This window comes from Mugil cephalus, chromosome 8 (assembly GCF_022458985.1).
Source record: "Mugil cephalus isolate CIBA_MC_2020 chromosome 8, CIBA_Mcephalus_1.1, whole genome shotgun sequence".
NCBI classification, from domain to species: domain Eukaryota; kingdom Metazoa; phylum Chordata; class Actinopteri; order Mugiliformes; family Mugilidae; genus Mugil; species Mugil cephalus.
This window is the reverse complement of record NC_061777.1, coordinates 4,012,559-4,040,466: the sequence shown is the minus strand read 5'-3', so window position 1 is coordinate 4,040,466 and position 27,908 is coordinate 4,012,559. Positions and strand designations below refer to the sequence as shown.

The window sequence follows — 27,908 nt, the reverse complement described above, 5'->3', positions numbered from 1 at the left end:
TCTCGCGAGAACGTAAACAAGCCTTAGTTTAACTAGTTCAAAAAAACAAAAAAACATAAACAAATCCGACTCAGATTAGTTGAGGGTGGAATTAGAAACGATGCGCGTAGATTTCAAAAGTAAATCTTATTTTCCTTGCCGCACAAAGACAATAAATAACTATCGACTAACTTTAAACTGACTGTCTGTTAATTTATAACTACTAATCGTGTTTATGTTTACTTGAACTTCGATACGCATCACAACTTCCACTCAGGAAGCCAGTCAGTCGTACCCGCGTGTGAGCGCAGTGTTAGTTTCCACACTGAGATAAACATGAGAGCAAACCTGAGAGAGAACACTTTTTTCTGTGCAATTCTTGTGTTGTTATCTAAAACATCTGGTAAGTCACTTTCATTGTGTGCGCTGTGTATGCATCAGACAAGAGGTTATTTATTGTTTTGCCTGTCAAGTGTGACTGATGACTTATTGTTTTTCATAAGGTCAAACATGCGGGGGAAAGTGTGCAGCTTGTTTCCAGGTCGCACCTCACTCCAGCTCCATGCTGGGTGGAAGAGCTCTGAGGATCCTCAGTTTGATCCTCAATCCTGGTGCAACACTGGTCTGCAGGTTTGTGTCTGCACATGACAGAAGAAGCACATCATGAAGGGATTATATTGCATCGCAATACAGTGCACAGGGCAGAAAGTTGTAGGCACTTTCTGCGTTTGGGTCTGCTGAGGGACGTTAAGTTTTGTGTGTTTCCCCTGTGAGTATTTTGGTACTTCGGTGACTTGCCTCTTGTACAGAGACAGCTGGTATAGGAATTAGGTGACCTTCACAGGATAAGAACAATGGATAAGAAGCCACACTAAGGAAAGTGCACAGCTGCTCTGTTTGATAGGTGTATCCATATTTAATTCCAATCTGCCACATATCCTGCACTTAGCATGAGCATAAAAAGGTGGTGTCGGAGATGTTTATTATTGCACTTACGAAAAAATGAAACCTAAAAAAAATCTTGAATCCAAATTTATAAAATAACCAAAAAGCAGAAAAATTAATTTGCAGATATTTTACAAAATTAAAGTAAAGAAAACAGTAAAAATTGGTGCCTGTTGGAATTGTACAACATAACGAATAAATATGCTCCTCGAGGTTCTGGATGCTTCTCAAGCACTGCAGTATCAATATTATTTCAACAGTTAAGCCTTTCTTCCACAATCTTTTATCTGTTAAAACGATTAACTCACATGGATCTTCTTTTACTGATGGTGTACTTGTGCCATGTTGTGTGAGATAATTTGTACCGAGCAGCAGTAATGTATTAAAAATAAAGTGTTAGCGTGGCTAGATGAACATCTAATAAATTGACATTTGTCTTTGTTGTAGGTTCAAAGGTGAGATTGAGCGAGAAGGATTCATTGATGCTGAAGGCCGTGCGTACTGTATCGCTCCTTTGTTGTATGAGACGGGTTGGATACCATTTAATGTTTCAACAGATGGACTCAATTTTGACAAATGTGCTGAGTACTTGTCAGGTAAGTTGAGTTGGTTTTTTTTTTGTTTGTTTTTTTGCTGCCAAACTTGACTGCACCTCAGCCGGTGTTTTGATTAGCTTGATTTAGAAACCATTAAAAGATACTGCTTTAGAATCACACATCTGAAAGTACTTTATGTGCTATTTAAAGAAAACGCTTAGTGTATAGAAGATCCAGAAAATGCAAATGTTGCCTTAAAAAACACATTATGTACATAACAACATATACTTTGCACCTGTTTGATTTCTTCAGTGTGGTAGACTCAGAGTCGTGAGGGTCCGCACCAACAGACTCAAGCAAACACAGCTTTTTCCCCATGGCTGTGAAAAGGCAACGTTAACCCACTCCCCTTGTTTCAGACAGAGACTTTATGATCTATTTTATATATATATATATATGTGTGTATATATATATGTATATATATATATGTACACTCACACTCACTTGCCACTTTATTAGGTACACCTGATCAACTGCTTGTTACCACAAATGGCTGATCAGCCAATCACATGGTTGCAATTCAATGCATTTGCAATCCAGAGTTGATTAAAACAACTTGTTGAAGTTCAAACTGAGCATCAGAATGGGAACGAAAAGGGATTTAAGTGACTTTGAACGTGGTGTGGTTGTGGATGCCAGACGGGCTGGTCTGAGCACAGGCTCACCAACACTGGACAATAGAAGATTGGAAAAACGTTGCCTGGGATGACGAGTCCCAATTTCAGCTGCAACATTCGGATGGCAGTGACCAATTTGGCGTTGACAACATGAAAGCATGGATCCATCCTACCTTGTATCAATGGTTCTGGCTGGTGGTGGTGGTGTGATGGTGTGGGAGATATTTTCTTGGCACACTTTGGGCCCCTTAGTACAAACTGACCATGGTTTAAATGCCACAGCCTTCCTACTAATACATACTACTAGCTACTAGCCTACCTACTACCAATACTTAAACCTACTAATAAAGTGGTCGATGAGTGTATATTTTATATATATTTAATATATTTATTACCTTTAAACCACCTGACATCAAGTTGCTACTAGAGATTTCTGCTAAAATTTTGTGTGCAGTGACCATTAAATTTCTTCCTCTTCTTCTTCAAGTCCTTCTTATTCTTGCTGTAGCTATTTTCTATTATGTCAACTTTTGATTAAGGTTTTTTTATTCTCATTGCACGGTACACACAATGAAATTAAGGTGCACTACCTAAAATGGCGCTTAACTACGAAAGAAGAAAGGAAATACACATCTAGCACATGCACAGTAGACCCAAACATAAAGAAATATATCTTTAAGTTGAGATAATATGGCACCGTTTGAATAATATATAGCTAGTGGTAATGATGAATAGCCCTTTTGTGTCTTTAAAGTGATAGATTTCTATGCATAATTCAGCGATGTAATGGCTTGGTGGTAAAAACTGGTAAACAGACTTGTGTTTTTCCCCTGAGGGGAATTCTTCGAACAGTTTGTGTGCTGGATACCTTCCCAAGCCATCGAGGCATGAAGAGTTTATCCGGCACAGGCAGCTGTGTGTTGGTGATTTATCACAATACGACATTTATTTTCTTCGACTGTGTCACCTTAATATTTGCTGTTTTCACTTTGTTAGTCCATCCCAGTAAAGCAGACCGTGCTTTGGAAGTCACCCTGGTGAATGCAACGCAGTGGCAGAACTACGGCACGCCGCACACGGCTGGACGTCTCAGTATGACGTGGAATAGCTCTTTGATCGGAGCAGAGAAGGTCGACGTGGAGCTGTGGGGTTACAGGGAGGTCAACGGAAGTGCCGAGCTGAGTTATCTGTACTCTCTCGCCAGGGACCTGTCCAACACTGGTGCCTTCAGCTTCATCCCTGAGCCCAAAGAAGACTACTCTGACTGGGTGCTGGGGAACATCCGCATCACTGCTAGTGCTAAATCAGAAGCAGCAAGGTGTCATTCTTCTCATTACGAATCAACAGTGTTTCAGACATGTTTGTAAAACTGCACATTTTCCATACTCCTGTTAAGAGTGTCTGAAATGTGAGGTGTATTTTCTGTGAGGTTTTCTCCGCTGTCGGTTGATTCAAACCCTTTCGCTTTGCTGCCTTGTTGTGTTCTGTAGGCAAATCAATCATTTATTTAAGAAGTATACTCGAATAAATGCTACTTTCACCCAATTCAAACTAGAAATCGACCTATATATATCGTCCGTCCGATACAATTTGCCAATATTTGCGTTTTTACTGGTATCGGTTTACCCTGTGTGAGTCGCTGCAGCCCATACATGGCCCCTCCCCCACTAGCAGAGTGCATGGAGCTGGAAGCTGTAAAATGCTTGTAGTTATGTTGAGCACCCCTAAAAATGTTTTTTTAAACAGTTACCAAACAAAGATCTTTTTACTTTGTCACTCAGAACCAACACGTACAGTCATTAGCAACAGCTCTAACTTTTACTGTTCAGTAGGAGTTTGCTAGCTGACGTTTTCTCTCTCTGGCAAACTAATAGTGCAGGTTGTCAATCAACCACTGTCCACAGTTTAGATTGGAGCTGTTGTGCTGTTGTTAAGCTTTTGGTAGGAATATGTGTTGATGTTAAAGCCAAGGTGTAAGACTAATTCTGCCTGTAAGCTAAACATACTTGGCCGAGAAGGACCCCAGAATAGCCCCTGCTTGTGCTCTATCTCTTTTTACCTATTTAGTTTTTATTTTGTATGCAGAAGAGCTTTTAATATTCTTTGAGTTCATGTTTTTGGTTAAATTGAGACTTGCAATATTTATTACCATTGTATGATTTTTATCATGGCTCAGAAAAATCTGCAGCGTGTATCGGCCTTTGGCCAATGCTGATGTAAAAAAAAATGGTATCAGCCCTAAAAAATCCGTATCAGTCGATCTCTAATTCAAACAGAAAAATCTGTTAACCTGTTTCAGACTAACGGTAATTGTTTAACACAGGGATGTACAAGCCCTCTGGAGCGGAGGTCACGTCCTTGCCTGGCACTTGGAGCAGGCTTTCAGAGACAACTCTTCTGCCTGGGCACAGGGCAAGTGTCTCCAGTGGGACACCCAGGAGAAGGACCTTCCCAACTTCCTCAATGAACTCATTGATTGTCCTTGCACTTTGGCTCAGGCCCGTGCAGATACGGGCAGGTTTCATGTGAGTACACCACCGCTATGAAACATATTTGTTTGATTTTAGTTTTTCAAAAATGTAAAAGATATCTGAAGACTAAAATACACAAGCACCACGTGACCACCCTTATCAAATATTCTAATCATCGAACACACAGGTTTATGTGTTAAGGTCAGATTGTTGTGGTAAATAATGCAAATTGTGTATTCATCGTCAAATCACTCTGAATCGTGTTGTTGCAACCAATTTTTATCTTCATTTGGATTTTGCAGACTGACTATAGTTGTGACATTGAGAGGGGCAGTGTGTGTACCTATCACCCAGGCTGTGTCCACTGTGTCAGAGCTGTTCAGGCCAGGTAGGAGTGAAAAGCTTTTGATAATTCAATTATGTTTTTTTTTTACTGTATTCCTTTTTTGATGTGGGTATCCTCTTATCTCTTCAGTCCTCTGCATGGATCAGGGCAGCAGTGCTGCTACGACAGCACGGGGGCTCTGGTGCTGACGGGGGACTCGGGTGGCGGCAGCACCCCGGACAGGGCTCACGACTGGGGCTCACCTCCATACGGGGAGCCCCCACGGGTGCCCGGGTACTCCCACTGGCTTTATGATGTCATGAGTTTCTACTACTGCTGCCTGTGGTCGGACTTCTGCCAGATCTACCTAAACCATCGACCTTCAAGCGGGTGTCGCAACTACCAGCCACCAAGAGCAGGTCAGGTCAATTGTATTGACAGATTTCTTTCAACACAGCATAAAAAGCTCAATATCAAGGTACGCTGATGACTGTGTTCTGTTTAAGACCTGATGAAGCAGTTTATTTGAAGTTTACGTAACCGTATGTGGTTGCTTTTTATCTAAATCTTTGCCGTCAAACAAAAGATTCTGGTTCTAATATCTGAAAATTGTTGGAGTGGTCAAGTAGTGAACAATTGTGCTTGTTTATTTGTGTAGTTTTTAATCTGTCTCTTGCGTATTTCTACACACATAATGTGTTCAACACACTGTCAACACACAGAGCAAAGTCAAACGTAAATCAGCTTTATTGGATATGTCATATACATACCAGGTGTGTCAAACATACGGCCGCAAGCCAAAAAAGGCCACACTGGAGGGTCCAATCGGTCCCACATTATAAATTTGAAAGGTGTGAAAGCTTTAGCTATAAAATAACTACTGTTCTTAACTGGTCCACTGGGGGTCGGTCTGTTTTAGTAAGAGTCAGAGCTGTATATTAGAGAGAGAGTCCGGCCAACTCAAATCAATTCAAATACTCAGAAATAGTGAAAATTAAACTAGTCTTACTGTTATTTAGTATTCTCATTAGTATTATCATTATAGCATTAGCACGCTAGCCATAATAACTTAGTAGTAACTGAGGTAAAATTACGTGTCAGTTAAATGTGTCTATCTACATGGACATAAATTACATGAACACATGGGTTTCACAGTATATATGACGCTAGCTGCTATTTTAAGCCTTTAGTCTAGATAACTAGCTAGCATAAGGCTAGTGTAAGGCTTGATTAACTTCAAACTTCATTCATTTGTAAACTGGTGTTGGGCATTTAATGATGGTATAACTTTATTTTTCCTGTATAAAATCTTAACAAACGTCAAAGAGAGACATTAACATTTACCTCATCACATAATAGGGAGAAATCAGTTGACATCCAGTTCTTCCGTTTTTCCGTTTTTGTTCACTGGGGAAACGGTGGAGTTTCCTCCGTGTTTTCCTGATCCTGTGCTGGAGCCGTAGGCTGAACACTGTGACATATTTTAACTTTTAATCCAACTTTATTCTCTGTTATTCCCACTTCTCTATGGGTTATTGATAAGATGTATCTAACATGGCGCCCATGAAACACAGCATAAAGAGTCCATTCCCTAGTTGGACAGACTCTGTCTAATATATGGCTCCGATCAGAGAAACAGACACAACACAAGTCCCAGAAGTGAACAGCAGGTGGCAGCATTTTGCCAAAATTGCAATTATTTTTCTTAAAAATATTGTCAGGTTGTTTATAAAATGTTCATAATCTATCTGTAGTTCTTTGAACTAAAAAAAGTGGGGAAAACTTGTTGGTTGAGTTATTGGTCCGGCCCACTTTAAATCTAATATGACCCCTGATCTTAAAGAGTAGCAGCATGTGCTTCAGCCATGAACCTGTGACCTTGTGGTTTACTTCTCTGAACAACTCCCCAGCAGCAAGTGAGACCAGATTAGTCTGAAGGAGAAGTAAATGAATTACACACGGCAGCGAGGAGTTATAGATTTATTAGAGCGCACAACTGACTGCAACAAAGAAGCTGCATGCTTCTATCAGAAACCTTGTGTTTAGATGAGAGACGTCAGACATAACTGTGTTTGTGTATTAGATTTAAAAGTACAAACGCTTTGTTCCTTGATGCCTCACAGGTGTCGTCCTCGGGGACCCACATTTCATAACGTTTGACGGCCTCAGATACACTTTCAACGGTAAAGGGGAGTATCACCTGGTGTCTTCACCAGACAGAGGGCTGAGTGTTCAGGCCAGAACAGAGCAAGTGAAACTTAAGAACGGTGAGTCCAGATTTGGTGTGAATGCACTGCCTGTTATCCTCTCTGTCATTCCCATGGTAGTATGATGCCTGTTTCTTTTTTTTTAATTCTTTTTTTTTTTTTTAGCCCAGACCTTTGTTTGGATGAGGATGAATTTAGGCTTAAACTTAGACAGATTTTATTCATCATCACAAATGAAAGTACTTGGTCACAGTAGCTCAGTTGCACATGAAAAAATAAAATAAAATAACTACAAAAATAAATAAAATAAAATAACTACAAAAATAAATAAAATAAAATAACTACAAAAATAAATAAAATAAAAATAAAATATTACAAAATAAATAAATTAAATTAAATTAAATAACTAAAAAAATAAAATAAAATAGTTTAAGCAAATTTTTTCCTCCACTTGGTCCACACATATTGACCTTGCTATTCTTCTTTTTGTTTCTTTTTTTTTTTAAAAAATTTAAAGCCCATCTCGTACTTTTTACACCCATCTGAGAGAGAGCATAGCCCTAGTGTGTGTGAAACATGTTCATTCCCTCATGTTTTTTGTTTTTTTTTTGTTTGGGGTCAGATTCGGTGAAGAAGAACAGATGTGAACTTAATTGGTTAGAATTTCCTCCAAGCCATTACACAACAGCCGTGGACCGAGTGACTGTAGATGGCCAGATGTCATTAATAATCCCTTTTGTTAGATCAGAGAAGACAAACATCTGGATTATTTGAAATAGCGCAGAGTTGAACTGTGATAAAAAAAAATAAAAAAAATAACAACAAACAAACAAAAAACATAGCTGACTCCATGAATACACAAGCCATCTTTAACAATGTGACGTGTGTTATTTACTTATTGTAAGGTTCCTTGGCCAGAGCCACGCGGTTGTCATCAGTGGCTATGAAGCAGAACTCCTCAGATGTCATCGAGGTGCGTCTGGCTGAAGACAATCTCCAGGTGTTGAGGAACAAGAAGATCCTACTTTTCACTGAGCAGCGATGGATGGACCTACGTGGTGAGACGCTTTCAACTCTCCTGACGAGACAGTGTTACGTTTTAGTGGCAACGAGAGAAATCTGTTTTTAAAAAGGTAATTGGGTTAAATCCCCCGTGATAAATATGGCAATCTAAGTAGACTTTGTGTGGTTAGATTCGTCATTACTGAGTTTAACAACTGTGTGACAGTTGTGTCATGAGGATAAACTATTGTTTAAATACTATTTAGATTAATTAAACGGCGGTATGTTACCATGTAAATCGACCATGCTACGGTCTGAAAGTTTCCAGTTATCATCTAAACCAGGGGTCTTGAAATTTTTTCAGACCAAGGACCCCAAACTGATGAGAGATTAAGAAGCGACCCCCTACGTACTATGTGTGCTCTATATTAAACATGGACTTTGACATCGTTTTGCAATAATATTAAGCTATTCAAATAATACACAGGTTCAGATATTCATTTTTTAAAATCTCAAACATGCACCAGCGGGGTGGCCGTGCAGCTGCAGTAAACATAAATATACCTGACGTGCATTTAAGTGTGTATATTGAATTTCACCTGGGGACTGAACAGACTCTCGGACCTGGCGTGTAATATGCCGCCTCGTGATTGGCTCAGCAGGGATGGGGGCGTGGCCTAGTGTATACCGGAGGCTTAGATTGACAGGTCTAGGCTGGTGTGAGACAGCTCCTGTATCGCAGAATGAGTGAAGTGCTGACTGATAGATAACGTCTTCCTCCTCCATTTATTTACTGTACTGAAATAAACTGGATTCATGTTAATGTGTATTTGAAGAAATTTAAATTTATGGGGGAAAAAAAAAACATATTGAAGACCAGTGATCTAAACGATGAGCAGAGCTGTATTTTCTTCCTCACGTCTTTTAAAAACAATGATACGGAGCCGATTCCCGGCCTTGAAAAGGCCAGTCGGCTCTAATTTATCAGCCCCGGTGGCAGGAGCGTGCACCGCCCAGACAAGTTTGAGCTGAGAGCCAAAGGGACAGTGTGCAGAGGGAGCATTTCACGGGACATAAAAAGCCCCCGAGTGCAGACTGAATCATCAACATTTTTAAATTGTTTTCTGGAAAAAGGATTTTTTTTTTTTTACTGATGTATAGCTATATATATCGATCAGACATAACATTATAACCACCTTCCTGTTATTGTGCAAGTCTCCCTTGTGCCTCCAAAACATTTAAAAGCATCAAATGTGATTTCATTAACTGTAGCGATATATTTATTATGAAAGTATGAGGTTTTATCAGGTCTTTATTTTCCAGGCGTGTTCGTGTTCAGCCCCAGCCCTCAGAACGTGACCGTAATCTTTTCCTCTGGTGTTGCCGTGGAGCTTCGTGTGCGTGAAGGAGCCATGGCAGCGACTGTCCTGCTTCCGGCTGAGTTTTCCAAACACACCCACGGTCTCCTCGGCCTGATGAACTCTGACCCATCAGACGACCTCAAAACCCAGCTCGGAGGGGTCATCTCCTCAGCTGACGCCACGTCGGAGGAAATCTTTACGTTCGGAGCCGGTTGTGAGTTTTAAGTCCTGTTGAACTCGTCACCTTGAAGCAGAAAACAATCAATCAGATCGAGATCTGCTGAAACAACCAGCTCTCTGCCAAAAGCTGCATAAACAATAACATTTATAATAATTATAATCTTTTCTTGTAAGCTTAGAAAGGCAAAATCTAACTATGAATTCCATGATTTATTAATAATTCCTCCTCATCGTGCCTTCATGAATGTCTTGCATATCTGGCCAAAACTTTGACAAGTCATTTAACAGAGCACATGAAGAAAAATGGGACACATGTTTAGAGTTTGCACAGATTTAAAACATAATGGAGAGCAATATCAGGGACTGTGATCACACGGTGCAAGCGAATGCTCAAATTGTCATAACCTTCTTAACATTCGTTTCTGTTGCAAATTAGTTTTTCCAGCTATAAATCCACTGTTGTTGTTTTAGTTGTTGAGTGTGCACGTGTTTGTTTCTGTCCGCAGGGAACATTTCAAACGCGTCTTCCCTTTTCACATACGACTCAAACTACCTGGTGGACGCGTACAGTTTGCAGCCAAGACACGACCCCGCGTTCGTTCCTGCCTTTTCTCTACCCGAGGGACCCGATGACCCTCTGGTGGCAGACATGTTGACGATGTGCTCTGGAGAGGGGGCGCACTTCTGTAAATACGATACCCTGACCACCCGGAGCCTCGCGATGGGAAACGCGACGCTCAGGGCTTTCCAAAACCACCAGGCCCTCACGGAAAACCTGAAACCAGGTACCACAAGAAACAAAATGAACCTCTTTAGATTTCAAATCAAATCAAGGTTTGTTACGTACATAATCTGTTTCTCTCAGAGATCTGTGCAGACTCAGCAAAAATAGGTAAAAGCAGTTTGAATAAATTAAAAGAAAATAAGGTAAGTATAAAATAAGATGAGTAAAGGCTTTTTACCTGTGGTTCTCAAGAGTGGTCTGTTGTATTTTTTATACATAATCTTTTGTGTATTTATACATAAAAAATGTTGCTGACATAGTTGTCTCTTTTCTGTTATTCCACAGGTAATCTGCATGCATTTAGGCCAATTTGACACCTTTTGTTATTTGTTGTATCCTTAAATAAAAATGCAATAAAGTGGAGACATTGGACTTGGACACAGTAGCTCAGTTGCATGTAAAAAAAAAAAACAACAAAAAAAAACACTCACTTCGAACCACAAGTAAAAAGAAAAATAGCTGAAAATAATTAGCTAAAAATAAATAAATAAAATAAAAGAGTTAAAAAATAAATAAAATGATTAAAAAGAAATAAAAATAAAAGTAAATATGTAGTAAAATAAAATGAAACGGTATCAGCACAAACAAAGATACAAAACTTGCATATGAACAAATGTACATGAAACGGAGGCCGAAGTCAATATATATTAGATACAGCGGAAGGATTAATAAGATGCGTTACAATTAGCCGTTATGCACTAAATCAGGGGTCTTCCACGTTTTTCAGGCCAAGGACCCAAACTGATGGAGAGATTAAGTAGGAACCCCCTACCTACTATATGTGTTCTATAATAAACTCGGCCTGGTGCTATTTATAAATATACATTATTATTATTATTCTGCATTCAATATTAAGCTGCCTTTTATCCCTTTACTAAAATATGTTGGATTCATGTTCATGTGTGTTTAAAAACATTTAAAATATATATATAAACTGTCTAATCAACCAAAGACCCCCCTGCAGTTCCTTCATGGACCACCAATTTATTAGGCTAGAGTGGGTTTTAGTATTCATCAGTGTTATGTTTTTTTTCCTTAGTGGTGTCTTGTGGCTGGCTTCCCACGCCCAGGAATGGGAAGAAGGAGAACGGGACACGTTACCTGGAAGGAGACAGCCTGAGCTTCAGCTGCAATGAAGGCTACGTATTGTACGGTTCAACGCAGCGCACTTGTCTGCACAGCGGGACCTGGACAGGACAGCAGCCCTGCTGCATGACAGGTCGGTGGTTAAATGAAACAAAACCGGTTTGACTAAGATGAACTCAACCGTAATGCATGTAAGGAAGTAGCATATGGTCGCGTTTTCTGTTAAGTATGAACTCTCTTAAAAAAAAAAAAAAAAATAGTAAATAGAGAATCTTGTCTCCTGATTTACTGACGGATCAAAGACGACTGCAGCGCAGCACTGTGTTCGTGGACTGTGTTTTGGAAAATCAAATCCAGAGGACAAACAAATCTGTAGCACATGTGGCTGTTGTGAAAAGGATCGTATGAGTTTTATCAAATTTATGTGCCCTCAAACACAAACAGCGCCCGTGGCAACACAATTACCACATGTCAAAAAAATATTTGCATAAATAACCAGTTCTTCATTGTGATGGTCTGTCAAGTGCTGTGTACAGTAACTCCAAGCAACTTGAGCCTGGTAGTAAACGCGTTATAAAACCGGTGATTGCACGGAGGGTAAGAAGCAATGTTATGCTGCCATTAGCACAAGTAGAACAAATTAAAATTAGGTTAAAGTCTGTAAAACTTTTATGTTTTGCCCTATTTTTGTTGCATGTGAGACAGTTATGTCATACTTATTCGTCTCCTCACATGTTTTATATTCACTACAATTGACACCATGCTTCGTTTGAAATTGAGGGACTTTGTGAATCCTTTGTCTCGCATGCAGGCTCTTTGAACGCAGAGATTAAATGGCTCAGTTGGTCGTGCAGACCATTAGCAACAAAGCTATAAACTTCTGAACCTGGATTGGCTTGGCTTTCTGTTTGTAAATTGGAGCCACCTGGGTCCCTGTAATGGTTTCTTGCAGCCCCCCCAAACCACGAATTCTCAGTATAGTTGTAGTTGTCCATTGTCGCCAGGGAGTGGCAGCATTTCCCACCGAATACCAAGACTGTGTTTTAGGGTTTGTGATGGAGCAGGTTATCTCTCTCTATAGTGAGAGGCATCGCCAGTCAAAAGTTTGGATGAACTTTCTGAACTTTCATTGAATTTTAGAGAAGGTGTGTCAGGTTTTCAGTGTTAGATCAAAAAAAAGAAAAAGAAAAAAAAGAAATGTACCTCCATTTGATCTCTTGAATTTGAGTTTATTTTTCTTCTTTGCTGTTTTAGAAATGGGGAGCGTCACCCCACTCCTCCATCCTTTCCTCATTAGAGCTGCAAACGGAGACTTCCCCTTGATAGTGATCAGAGTTAAATAAACTTCCAATAGATCAGATGTGGACTCCCACTTAATAACCGGCTTCATCACAGCTAGACAGAAAAAAAAAAATCCTAAAGTCCACATTTGGCAAATAAATTAGTTTCATATTAGTTATCCACTGCAGAAACGTTTGGTTGAGGTGTTTGGCCCAATGATATTTTTATGCATATTATAACATGCAATGCAAAAAAAATGCAACTGTAGTGATATGCACTGATTAGCCATAACATTATGACCACCTTCCTAATATTGTGCAGGTCTCCCTTGTGCCTCCACAACAGTTGTGACTCATCAGAGAATGGACATGGGCCTTCTGAGGGGGCCCTTTGGTGTCTGGATGTTGTTAGTGAGGGAGGGGGGGCATTTGGGTCCTTTGGCTTGAGGGGAGGGGCCTTTTTTTTTTTAAGGTTTTCTTGTTATAGTTGTTTCTTAACTGTTTTTGTGTGTGCGTGTCTGAGTCAGGCTGCACTCCTGCTGGGGATGTCTGCTGCCATCAAGGAGTGTCATTGCTATGGGGTGGGGGTGCCTGGTCTGGTCTGGTCTGGTCTGGTCTGGTCTGGTCTAGGTGGGTGCTACATGTCTAAGTAACATCAAAACGAATGAATGCCAGGACCAAAAGCTTCCCGGCAGAACACCGAATCGTCACAAGATTCATTTGTCCTGTCACTGGTCATAATGTTGTGGCTGATAAGTGTATGTTAAGTAAAAGTTTAGAAAGTATCTTAAAGAGTGACTGGAGAAATACAGTCTCTCTGACATATTCGGTGCACGCACAAATAGATGAGCACCCGCCGTACGTCTACAAACGCACACACACAAAGCCGGGCCTTTTTATCTGTGCGATGATGATTGCGCTCGCCCCGACACTCTCATTACACAAATCAGAGCTAACAACTGTCAACATGACCCGAGGTGCTCGATGGCAGGTGTTGCATGAGCTGTTACCTCCGCCGTTCAAATGTGACCTCTGGCCAAGTAAACAATACTAAATACAGACGGAGCAGAAGACGCCCCGGCGTTTCCCTCCTCCCCCCGCATGAATCACTGCAGCGTGATGTACATGTCCCCTGTACTGCCACGGAGCTGAAGTCGCAGCCAAGATAAAAAGGCAGCGCCGCCGAACAACAAATGCCACCACATCCAGTCTGACTTCTTCTCTGAGTCACTTTAATGAACCGCCGTTGGAATTGGCTGCCTGTCAACGGCGGTGACAGTAAGTCCCTTCCGTCAAAAGTGCATTTTTCTGTGAATTTCCTCCCCCCACCTAATTTGGGACGGTTGCCATGCTTCACGTCAGCGGTGCAGTGTGTGGTGATCTCAACGTTAATATCTTCTCTTGGAAAAGACGGAAGTGTTGACGAACTGAGGGTGGAGTTTTGCACAGAAAGAGTGTTTTTTTTTTTTTTTTTTGTCATCATGGGAAAACCTCCAAGGTTACAGAGATTGGCTTCTTGGCTGTGCTTTGTCACGGTCTCCTGAAAAACAATATCCCCGGTTGAGTATCGGATGCATACCAAATAACAGGTTCACCCCACCTTAATGGCCTTATATTATTAATAGAGTTCCAAGCGCAGAGGAGAAGAAAGTGATTAAAGGAAAGGTGACAGCTGCCAGAAAGCAATTTACACAGAAGAGGGAAAAAAAGAGTGACGTGGTTTGCAAGACAAAGACTCACTCAATTTTCTGCCTGTGGTTCTTTTCTCAGATTCCCCCGAGATAGAAGCAGTGGAGGACTGAGAGGCAGACAAGTGCTTGATAAATGCGGGGTGCATGCAGGAAAGATTTTTAAAATGTCAAGCAGGGGCAGTCTGAGACCTTAAGACCAGTCGTGTTTCTCACATTTCGGTGTCTGCGGCCATTTCTGTCAGTGAGCACAGGTCTGAGAAGATCCACTCTAGAGGGTTTCTACCCGAATTCCCACCTCCTGTTGCCCCTTTACTTATTTCTTTTCTTCCAAGCTGTCTTCTTCTTTCACTTAAATTTACTTAAAAAACTAATACAAAAAAATAATGAGGTGGAAACAAAGTTACAGTTTGTGTAAAGTTGAAGAGCCATGTGAAAGCTTTCCTTTGAGGTTTGACACTGAGAATTCAGCTTCAGCCAAGATCTCTGGCCAGTCCTGGGTAGACACTGGCCTTTTTGATTCTGGCCTGTTAAGATCTTGAGAAATCTGATCTCGTCCTTAAGTTTAATAAACGAAGGAATGAGTACAAACTGGACAAAACGATAAAATCACTTCAAACTTAGTTATCTTTTCTGGCATACAAATAAAAACAACAAAAAAAAAACAGAGGCATGTAGTAATATTTCCTTTCTACAAGGGAAAAAAAAAAGATTTTATTGGAAAAGCTCTAACGTCCACTGGACCAAGCTGCCAGACGTTATTCTGTCTGTTCCCAGTTTAGCCTTGGATGGGTGACCAGGGTCAAAGCAATTTCAAACACTGTAAGTTAATTTTCAGACAGAGCATCTTTACAAACACCCATCAGGCATAACATTATGACCACCTTAACATTTTGTAGGTCTCCAGTGGTGACTCATCAGAGAATGGGCATGGGCCTTCTGAGAGTGTGTGGTAACAGGATGTTGTTAGTGGGGGTCTATGGGTCCTGTGGGTTGAGGGGAGGGGCCTCTGTGGGTCATCCCACACTTTTCATTTCATTTCATTTAATTTCATTAATTTGGATCTCCATTAGCTTTGGCCACTATTCTTCCGAATCCAACACAGTTATCCTTACACTGCAGCGTAATTACTCAACAACAAAACGACACAAACAAAAACAAAAAAACACCCTACAACAATCTACAAAACAAAACAAAACAAACAAACAAAAACAAAAAAACGTGTAGTACAGGATCTAGTTTCAGTTAGCAGTAACACCACAATGTAGTTCTTAGCATAATTCATAAATGGTCAGATGGTCAGTGATATATCCAGTATATTAAATTTACAGTTTGGATCTCATGAAACCATTTAGACTTACATTGATTAATTGTGCGCAGTACCCTCAACTAAACATTACCTTTGTTAATAAATGCTTTTTCAATAATTCTTTAAACCGATATTTGTTATTTTCTTGTCTGATTCTTCCAGGCAGGTTGTTCTCTGTCACCATAGTATTTTTCATCTTGTTTGTTTTAACTTTAAGTAAATCTACCTTCTGTATGCCTGTGTTGTATCCATGTTCTTTAGCTAACCTTAAACTCAGACACTTTAGCTAACCTAACACTGAGACACTTTAGCTAACCTTACACTAAGACACTTTAGCTAACCTAACACTGAGACACTTTAGCTAACCTTACACTAAGACACTTTAGCTAACCTTACACTGAGACACTTTAGCTAACCTTACACTGAGACACTTTAGCTTCTGAGACAATTTAGCTAACCTATACTAAGACACTTTAGCTAACCTCACACTAAGATGCTTTAGCTAACCTATTCTGAGACACTTTAGCTAACCTATACTGAGATGCTTTAGCTAACCTTACACTAAGACGCTTTAGCTAACCTATTCTGAGACACTTTAGCTAACCTATACTGAGCTAACCTTACACTAAGACACTTTAGCTAACCTTACACTGAGACACTTTAGCTAACCTTACACTGAGACACTTTAGCTAACCTTATACTGAGACACTTTAGCTTCTGAGACAATTTAGCTAACCTATACTAAGACACTTTAGCTAACCTCACACTAAGATGCTTTAGCTAACCTATTCTGAGACACTTTAGCTAACCTATACTGAGATGCTTTAGCTAACCTTACACTAAGACGCTTTAGCTAACCTATTCTGAGACACTTTAGCTAACCTATACTGAGCTAACCTTACACTGAGACACTTTAGCTAACCTTACACTGAGACACTTTAGCTAACCTTATATTGAGACACTTTAGCTTCTGAGACAATTTAGCTAACCTATACTAAGACACTTTAGCTAACCTCACACTAAGATGCTTTAGCTAACCTATTCTGAGACACTTTAGCTAACCTATACTGAGATGCTTTAGCTAACCTTATACTGAGACACTTTAGCTTCTGAGACACTTTAGCTAACCTACACTAAGCTAACCTTACACTAAGACACTTTAGCTAAATGTTTTATTTACTGTATGTTTCATGCTACACATGTAAGTAACATCCACAAAATGAATGCCAGGTCCAAAAGTTTCCCAGCAGAATATTGAATTGTCCCTGAAGTTGGTCAGTGAGAACAAACCACTTATAAGCACCACGGATGTCGAACTTTGCATTAACAGACTCACCTATATACGGTTACATGGATAGAACAAAAAAACTAACTTTTTGATGAAAACGCACGCCCTCAGTGTCAGAGATCCCAAGGAAGGTTAAAGCTGGTAATTCCTTTTAAAGGAAGGATCTTAAACTAGAGGAAGGACCTTAAACTAGAGGAAGGACCTTAAACTTCATTCAATCTTGCAAATCTGAGCTGAGGTGCTGAGGCCAAGTTCAGGTGAAGTGACAAGTATTGTTTTAGTTGGCTGCTACCTGACTTTACGCTTGATGAGTGTGTTTATTCAAGTGGGGGCTTTTTAAGTTTGTACGTGCGGCGTTTGATGACTGAAGTCTCAACCCGACAGATGTTTCAAATTCCAGGAATACTTTCACACATCACAAGAAGTCAGACTGGGTGAGATACGCACTTCAGATGGCAACACTAGCTCTGAGCGGAGACGTAGGAATTATTTTAAGATGATATCAGCCCCGTCAAACGAAACCTCATCTCTATCTCAAGGAATGGTTTACGTGATAAGAATGATGCTCATGGGTGTCTGCGTATGGTAGCGTTATGAAAACAGACCTTCTGATTTGAAATTTCTCTGGGAGATAAACACTGGAAGATGTTTTTATGTCAGCCTGAACAGTGATGAACTTTTCAGAAGCGTCTAAAACATCCATTATTGATTACATTTTTTTTTTTGTTCTGTGTTCACCTCAACCTTATCAGCCCAGCTCCGTGATGCTTGTCATGCATTAGTTGACTGTCTCTGGAAGTTTACTGGCTCCATAGTGAGCACTGTTGCTCCGTAGAGCTTTGATCAGCGCCTGTCAGTTCAGCGGAGTAATCAGATAGCTTTGGGGTTTGCCAGCAGCAGGGTGAACGTTTACACTGATTGAGTTGCAGTCCTCCTCACGCACACACTGCACTTACACTCTGGGCCGCTTTGTCACATTGCTGCTGAAGGCTTCAGCTCCCAGCAGTTTGACACCTACGCTGCCACTTTCAAGGCCTGACCATTTGCTGCAAAGATAATTGGTTTCGAAACTTTTGGGACTTTGTGCATGTTGGTGTGTATTTCAGTTTCTGTGGGTTTTCTTTTTTGATTTTCCAAGGTTTTATGACATTTTGAAGGACCAACACCTGCAGTGCCTTTCCTGACAAACAAGTAGCACGCTTGACGTATTCATTTTAATGTGCGTATACACCCATCAGGCATAACATTATGACCACCTTCCTGATATTGTGTAGGTCTCCAAAACAGTTGTGACTCATCAGAGAATAGACATGGGCCTTCTGAGGGTGTCCTGTGGCGTCTGGAAACAGGATGTTGTTAGTGGGTGGTCTTTGGATCATCCCACAGATACTTGATCAGTTTGGGATCTAGTGAATTTGGAGGCCAGGTCAACCACCTTGTGCTGTTCATGTTTTTTTTGTTTTTTTTAGTTGTTCCTTAACCCGTTTTTGTGTGTGTGTCTGTGTCATGCTGGAGATGGCTGCTGCCATCACGGAGTGGGTGCTACATGTCTAAGTAACATCTATATGAATGAATAAGGTCCAAAAGTTTCCCAGCAGAACACTGAATTGTCACCACATGGTCAATGTTATTTTCTTCTCCTGTAAGTGGTCATTATGATGTGGCTGATCAGTGTATGCCCCCCTGTCTCGTCCATGACAGTAAATGTAAAATGGATTTTTAATCTCAATATTGCTTTTACAGTGAATATTCTTTATATTCGGATCCCATTGGTGGCAGCTACTCTTCCTGGGCGTCCACATACTACAAAGGTTTACAAAAGCATGACGTACATGAATAGACATCTGAACCAAGAAATCAAATTAAAAACATTTTCAGGACAAAAACTAAACATGTCACATAGACGTCAATTAACTGATCCAACAGTCAAATTACAAACATTTCTATAAAGTAGTCCAATGAACTATTCATTAGTATCTCATTCCCTCATAGTCAGTGCAGTTGCTTATTGTTACTGTAATAGTCTCTCATAACCTTCTTAAAACTTAGCTTGCGGGGTAAATTGGTGATTGTACCAGGTAATGTATTCCACATTGTGATGGCTCTGAACATTACAGATCTAGAACATAGAGCACCTGTTTTTGTTTAGGAATATAACCTCTGGTGAGCTGCCTAGTAGTGTGACTATTTAGATTATTTGAGAGTTTAAACAATTAGGTTGCTGACTGTAATGAATATGTCTAAAGAATGAAGTTACATGCCAAACCTTTCTCCCACTCTGAGCCATGAGACTAACTGTACTCGGCCATACACCCATTGGACAGTGCTTTAAGTGCTGCAAGCAGCTTTATTCTGAGCTATTTGATGCTTGGACAGATGTTTTTTGACTGCACTCGACCAGACGGCCGAGCAGTAATCAAGGTGTGATAAATCTAATGCCTGTGTCGCTAATACTGTAGAGTCAGGGCTGAGGAATGAGGAACATCTTCTGATGATAATAAGACATAATAAATATAAATGTCCATCTAGACATTAATTAGACAGTTATTTTGCTCTTGAACCTGCTTAACGCCAGAACCACATAGTGACAGGCAGAACTGATTGTCATTTGTAGTTTGTTTGCTCCTAAACATCATACTTTTAGTTTTAGCCACATTCAGAAATAGGTCTTCAACAAGGGGTCTGCATCTCCTAGGGGGTTCTCGGGGTACTGCTGGGGGGTTACAAAATTGTTGGGTGATTTGACATTTTTCATATACTGTGTACATATCGCTGCTGCGACAATCACGAGGATGAAATCCAGACGCATGCTGCAGAGGAGAAGCTAAGCCTGAAAAACATCGAAAACCCCTGTAATAGACGCAGTTCTGGTTGTAGTGTGTTATAACTAACTCAGTCATATTATCTGATGCATAATAGTTGTATCATCTGCAAATAAAGTAGCACTGCACTTACCCAAACACAAGGCAAGTCATTAGTAAATATTAAATACTTTGAAGCAATCGAATAAAAGTTATTTTGCAGAGCATTGTGACCACTCGGTGAAGTTGACCTTTGACCTTATACAACAGGTAAAATAACTATTGAACACATCACAATTTTTCATAGTTAACATATTTCTAAAGGTGCTATTGAAATTAAATTTTAACCTGGTGTTGCTAGCAACCCAAGTAATCCATACATAGAAAGAAACCAAACAAATAAGTTCAGAGATTAAGTTCAGAAGTTTAGAAATCCTTCTGTAACCAACGCTGTCATAATGTTTTGCAACAATAAGGTTGTGAAGGTCTTGAGAGAGTTCTTTGCTCTTACCCATCATGAGATGTTCCTTGTGTGACACCTTGGTAATGACACACCTTTTTATAGGCCGTCAGTTTGGACTGAACCAGCTGATATTCATTTGCACTGACAAGGGTCAGGATGGCTTTCTGATCCCTGATAGATTTCAGCTGGTGTCTTGGCTTTCCGTGCCTTTCTCCACCTCCATTTCTGCATGTGTTCAGTTCACTTTTTCCCTCTGTTGTTTCACATTATTACACATAACCTAATGTCTGAACTTATTTGTTTTGGTTTCTTTCTATGTGCAATGTTTGAAGGCGCTGATGAGAATGGGACGGACGAACAAAAACAACAAGGGAGTGGCAGCTCAACGTTTTCGAGAATGATTAATTGAAATTAAATTCCTCTTCAGTCTGTTTATTAGGTCACTGGAGCACAAAGGAAATGATTGGTAAAATTATATTGTAATTGTGCTCTCATTATCTTATTATCCTGGCGTTGCAACACTCGAACCTCCCACCCCCACCCCGACAATTTAGTAGCCTGTGGGCGACGTCCGGGCCGGTTAAGAAGTCGAATAGCTAAATATTAAAAGAGAGAACTGCAACAGATTACCTGCAGTTATTTGCCGTTTAAATTGTAACCAGTGGATTGAATTTGAGTTTGCTTTTTGAAAGATATTGATACTTTTAGTAAGCTAACGAGCCCACGGGATGATTAAATAAGGATTTACATGAATGCAAGTGTTATTAAAGCTAATCTGTGCTATGTACATTCATGTTTATCCTACATACACCTGCTGGAACCTGTGTGGAATATTTCAACCACTCAAACCGATATATACAACTTTCTTTTTCAGTTTTCCATCACGCTTTCGTTTTCAGTGCCTCCCTTGTTGCCTTTTGTCTTCATATCGATCCGTGTATGAAACCGGGCAGAGAATACATGAATCGTTCTGAAGCATCAGTGAGAGTAACGCTGTGATCTGTTTCTCCGCAGACGACTACGTGGGGTTTGTACTCGGCGCCGTCGGTTCCCTCTCGTCGCTGGTCACAATGGGAGTAATGATCCGACTACACAACAGGAAGCAAGACAGGTGGGTTTGACACGAGCCACGCCACAGAATTATCGAATCATTTCTGCTTGTGCATCAACATGCAACAAATAAAGACAAAAACGGAAACAGGAAAGGAAAGAAATACAAGATCAGTGTTGAGCCTTAAAATGTATTTATCACAGTCAGTTCATTTTTATCCCCTTGCCTAAGTTTCAACAAGTATTATAACCACAGAGCACTGTTTGAATACATATATACATATTAGTTGATTTTCTTTTATGATTTAAATATTTATTCTGAACTTGTTTTGCACATACAACTTCCGTACATACATGTTCCTGTTTTTAAAAATAAAGTACCATAACATAAATTAAAGCACAATGAAGTACAGTACAATACAAAAATACTAGAACCACTAAAAATATACGATATTAGTCAATTTTGAATATATTCCAAATAACACTGGAAAGAAGGATGGAAAATTTATCTCACTGAGAAATTAGAGGTGTGCAGCTTCTAATCTAACATATTATTATTATTATTATGCATGTTAGGATAGCCATATTATCCAGTTTTTCCCCACAAGGTTTTACTTTTTTTCTCTGTTTGTTTTCTGATGTTGGGGGAGTTATACTGTCTCAATAAAAAACCTCTAATAATGACACGATCCTAGCTATTAAAAGCAATTCATGCAGTATATGAGATTTCTGCACGTAGAATAGGACCGTGAGTCTTTTTTCAGTCCATCATTAAATTACCGTAATAAGGGAAATATTGGATTTAGCGTTATTACGGTAATTTAATGATTTAGCGACAATTAGCAGCAGCCTGTGCATGAATACTAAGCTTAATGATTTTGTGACGTGGCTTTCTATGGACCAATGTATGTAAGATTAAGTGAAGTATCAGTGAATTTAACTATACTTCCCACTTGTTAGAAAGCTAAGCTGGTTCACGTTACGTCTGTAGTCGTCTCCTCCAGGTGAAAGGAGGGAAAGATGCTTTTGGGAGCAAAAGGAAGGGATTGTTTGAGGTTGTTTGAGTTGTTATGAGACCATGGTAACACCATAGTATTAACACTGTACGGGAAACGCTGTTGTCAAATTTTTTATTGCTATAAACTTGGTTAGCATGAACATCTTTACCTGTCACAGTCCCCTTACAAACCATGATAACAGGTTGCATACACATGTTATTTCCTGTAAAATATTGTCAATGTTAATGCAATAAATTAAATAATAAATCAATCCTGAATGGGAAGAGAAGACACTTCAAGTAAAAACCTGTGTTAAAACATTGAGATGGAAAAAAAAAATAGTTTTACCATCACTTTCCATTGACTCAGCTGATGATCAACAAAGGATTAGAAAAGAAAAAGGACACAGCAAGTGAACCGGAGCTTGAATCCATAAATTTAAAGGTAAGACCTGGTGCATGGAAGACCTGCTCCAGAGTATGCAGTTAACATTAATGTTAGTGCTGCCGCTGGTGTCGAACAAATCCACTGGCTTGTGCAAACAGTTAAAGTTAACTAACGTGATGTGCTCTCATCACAGACAACACATCAACTGACAGTAGAAAAACAAACGGGCGTATTTGTCTTGTCAGCCACAGAAAATCCTGTGGCTGACAAAGTGTTTGGGACACACCTCAGTGTTGAATGTCAAATTCATGAACAATACACAGAAATATATTGAGCATGAAACAAAATAATATTACTGGCTGAACCAGAATATTTTTTTTTTTTAAAGTTTGCTGAAAAGAACGACGGGCGGTTAACATTGATTTGATTACATCCGGGGCAAATGCAAGATGTGCCTTTTAGTTGCTCATGATTTTCTTTGTACACCAATCAGGCATAACATTAAGACCACCTTCCTAATATTGTGTAGGTCTCCAGTGAATGGAGAATGGACATGGACCTTCTGAGGGAGTTTGGTAACAGATGTCACTAGTGGGGCCTTTGGGTTGAGACTTAAGACTGTTTATTTATCCCACGTTTGGGAAATTAGCTTGTCACAGTAGTGCCGAATTAGGTGCAAAATATATACAAAAAAGCAATAAAAGACAATACTGCATTTGAAATTTGAAATATGAATGTGGACGTTCATGGACATTGGTGGAACGTCAGTGAACGTGGACATTGAGGTAATTAGTGCAAGATAGGCAGTGCAAAAACAGGTCCCAAAGACAGTCTCGGGTGTGGGTTATTGATAACTGCTGCTGGAGGAGCTGCTTAGCTCCCCTACAGTCTGACGCGGTGGGTGAGAGGGGTTGTCCATGATCCCACGGACACTTGATCGGTTTGGGATCTAGTGAATGCGGAGGCCAGGTCAACACCTTGTGCTGTTCTTCATGTTGACGTTGGAGGCGAAAGGTTGTTGAGGATCTTGCCACCGCCGCTGAAAGCAGCAGCCACTGGTTGTGGCTGAAGGAGGAGGACGCTGTATGGGCTGCTTAACGACCTTTTCCTATCATGCGGGGGGGGTTCTGGTTTGGCCTAGGTGGGTGCTACATGTAACATACACATGACTGAATGTCAGGTCCAAAAGTTTCCCTCTGAACACTGAATCGTCACAAGATGGTTTAGATGTTATTTACTTCCCCTGTCAGTGGTCGTAATGTTGTGGCTGATCGGTGCATGACCTTACATGAAAATGGCCGCCAACTCCACAAACAAGAAAAAATACAACTATGGTGACATTTACTTATGTTAGATTTAATGAATATTACATGTACAGTTTATAACTTAAGCGTAACAAGTGAAACCAATGTCTTTGTCCCTCTCTCTGAACGTCCCACTGAGGTCCCCACAGGTCAAGCCAGCCCTGAAATAAGACCCAGATGACAGCTTGCATTGGTCGGCCTCCAGCCACAGCCGCCCATATATCTTTCCTGCTTTCTTTGAATAGATTATATGTTCGCAATCTGAGGCGCTTTATTATCTCATGAACACAGGTACGTAGCTGGAGGTCTTCTTCTCCTCCCACCTCCTCCAAAGTCGCCTCAGCGCTGCGCTAGCCGAGACACATAAATGCAACAGATCGCACCTGCTTGTTTGATATCCAACATGCCCCAGCCGTCCTAACAGTTACTCATAAAATTTCCCCTTGTGATCTGATCAAACCCGATAGATCCATATACCCTGTGGGTTCACATTCACGACTGCAGTCCAGGGAAACAAGGGGCTAAAGTTAGCTCCAGCTCCTGGGCATATTCAAACAAATTAAAGGCCTATTTTATGGGCTCATAGGCTTCATGTGGGCTTTCCCCAAGCATAAATCCAGCGGGGGGTGTAAGTCAAGAGCCGTCTCCCATCGCTCCAGGAGCACTTGGAATCGGGCGCTTCATGAAACAGTTTTCAAGTCATGCGACCGTGGAGCGAGCACACCTGCCCTCTCCTGAAGCCTTGATCAGAGGGGGGGGCCAGGTGTAAGAAGAGACGGAGGGTGTCAAAAGGTCCTGCAGATGTGAGGGGAGGTGATCTCACACATGCAGCATGCTGGTGCACATGCTAGCATCGCAGGCGCGGGACACACGCATTGTAGCCTAAATATGCAGAGAGACGTCTTCCACGTCCGCCGACCGGCGTCGGCGCACGAACACACGCCGGCGAACGCGCTCTCTCTCCCGACAAGTGCAGACACATTGATTCGTCTCCGACATCACAAGCGTAGCGGGGGTCTTACTGTATTTCAGATCACGTCTGGGTTGCGTGTCTGGAGGAGAGAGTCGGTGATACTAAACAACAGGTAGATAATGACGGCCTCCTGTGCCTCTGCTCCGTGTGTCTCAGACGTGCGGGGGTACTTTCCACATCTAGGGTTACCATGCAGGTTTCAACAGGTCGACTGGCAGCTCACCACAGGAGCAAGAAAGTCATTACAACATAAGATGTGTGTGTGTGTTAGTGTGTGTACCATCATGTCTATTCCACTTCTGCCTTATGACACATCAAGAAGATAGACGCGGGAGGGGGAGGGGGGGGGGGCTTTGTCTGAACGTGACAAGGGGTCCAGGATGGATTGAAAGAATTAGGCTGGAAGCACATTCAGAAAGTTGAGGCAAATTGTTTCAACGCCAAAAGCTTGGAAATTCAGCCTCTCGCTCACAACTGAACAAATAAATAAAGCATTCAGGATTGGAAAAATATCCCCGATGTTTGAGGAAAGCTTCTGGTAGTTTGGGATATTGATGGGGATCAAATGGAAGTTTGCCTTTAATGCTTTTTTTTAGATGTTAAATGTGATTACTGTCAAGACCGATTTCTTTCTCACCTTATTTTATATATTTTGTTCTTTATTTGTTTTATGTTTCTTTTGGTATTATTAGTCAGGATGTAATACTGTTCATATGACTATAAACATGTTAAACCTTGAAAAAAAACCCTTTCTGAAAGGATCATTACAACAAGACGAGAAACAAATTCTTGTCTGATTTGGTTTTTTGTTTTTATTATTATTTACCTGGTAATGATCTGGCTGTAAATATCAGGCTATATTTGTAACATTTGTCTTAACAATGACAATCACATGGTGTAAAAGATCTCATCTGCATAGAGTGTACACCGATCAGCCACAACATTATGACCACTGACAGGAGAAGTAAAAAAAACATTGGCCCCATGTCCTCACATAATGACAATAAATGACTTCGACAGACTTTAATGATCCACAAGGGAAATTGCTTGGTCACTGTAGCTTAGTTGCACATCCAAAAGGCATATTTTTTTATTTTTTATTAAAATAAAAAGGCAACTGAACCTGCTGAGCACCCCCCGAAAACGCCTCTCCCCGAGGCTTCAAGAGACTTCCTAGATCTGAAGAAACCACTGGGATGAGCCATGACCTGGATGACTGAGAACCTGAGTTAGTTACACATAAAAGGAACACTTAAAAACCACAAGTAAAAAGAAAGATAAATCAAAAAACATGAAGAACAGTACAAGGTGTTGACCTGACGTCCAGTTCACTAGATCCAAAACAGATCAAGTATCCGTGGGATGATCCACCACAGAGACCCCCCCCCCCCAACCCATAGGACCCAAAGCCCCCCCCACTAACAACATTGTGTTACCCGACACCACAGGACACCCTCAGAAGGTCCATGTCCATTCTCTGATGAGTCACAACTGTTTTGAAGGCACAAGGGAGACCTACACAGTATTACGAAGGTGGTCATAATTTTATGCCTGATCAGTGTGTGTTTTTTAAAGTTGCTCCTGTTCTTTCTGACCTTTAACTGATGCCGTCCTAATCATTTTTCCAGAAGTTTTTTTTTTTTTCTCAGTGCAAGGTTCCTTCTGTGTGGGATGAATTGATTGAGTTCACTCCTCCGTTATCTTGACTACAGCGTGGAAGCCAACAAACACATTGTCAGTTCAGATACCATTAGGGTGGCTCAGTATTTATTTCCCTGCTTTGCACGTTTTACAGCAGCCGTTAATAAAACAACATTAATAAACGCTGTTATTAAAAGCCCCGTTGAAAAACAACCCCCGGCCTTGCTGCAAGGTCACCAGACAGTTTTCATGCGGTTCGTTTGGATCAAACTAATGTTCCCGATTACTTCACTTGTTCAGCTCTCGTGGAGAATATCTTAGAGTCATGGTGCCTTTCTCTTGTTACTCTTTTGCTTTGTACGTTTTTATTTCTCGATGTAGTTTTCAGTGTCTCTTCTTTCATTTGTGTTTTCAGAAGGAGAAAAGTGAACCCGGACCAGATGGTGACCGAAGAACAGACTTGCTAAACCATCAAAGATCTTTTGGATTGTGGATCGACTCTGTGTGGCCCGAGGCCACGGACATGTTTAGCGCTGAGCATTTGGAACTGATATGCAGTCATGTTGCCCATTAGGACAGCGGCCCTCTCGTGACCCGCTGACCTTATCAGGAGAACCCGGGGCGTAAGTCTTTCAGCGTGTTGTTTGGCCTTGTGCTTTCTAATCCTGTTTAGTTTGGAAACCCTCCAGGTTGCGGTAAATGGCGCATGGGGTGACGATTGAGGGAGCTGAAGTAAAGGAAAAATGCCATGCTTGTTTTTATATCCCCGTTTTGCACGACTGAACATCTGATCTTCGCTAGAAAGAGAATTGTATAAATACTACATGGAGATATCATCATTACAATCAACACTCCCTTCTCGCGTTGGGTTTAAAATAGGACCAGATGTGTTCATGTTCATGTTCATGTCGAATGTGAAGCGAATCTGATCAATTTTTTTTTTTTCTTTGGGGTTGAAAAACTCTGAACTTGTATGTAGCTTATGTGTGGGCCTTCAGTCAAGCGAAGGGTTTTGCTGAGTGAAATCAACAATCCACATACACAAAGGTCAACATTTCGCACTGTGATGAAACTTTAGCACTGTCACACACCAGCCTTTAAAAACAATGATTGTGTGACGGCGTCTATAAATGTCCTCTTATGAAAATCAATAAACTATTCTGTGTCTGTGCA

General features: G+C 40.7%; 1 protein-coding gene across 1 annotated transcript; it reads left to right on the top strand.

Moving 5' to 3' along the window:
* The first annotated feature begins 45 nt into the window (after nucleotides 1-45).
* On the top strand, nucleotides 46-27,908 carry susd2 (sushi domain containing 2). The gene is made up of 14 exons (XM_047590859.1): nucleotides 46-382; nucleotides 483-609; nucleotides 1,372-1,520; nucleotides 3,134-3,455; nucleotides 4,461-4,662; nucleotides 4,911-4,996; nucleotides 5,084-5,352; nucleotides 7,057-7,200; nucleotides 8,046-8,198; nucleotides 9,466-9,717; nucleotides 10,190-10,468; nucleotides 11,507-11,686; nucleotides 21,397-21,493; nucleotides 27,151-27,908. The coding sequence occupies exons 1-14, from the start codon at nucleotides 316-318 to the stop codon at nucleotides 27,200-27,202; spliced, it is 2,379 nt and encodes a 792-aa protein (XP_047446815.1). The 5' UTR covers nucleotides 46-315; the 3' UTR covers nucleotides 27,203-27,908.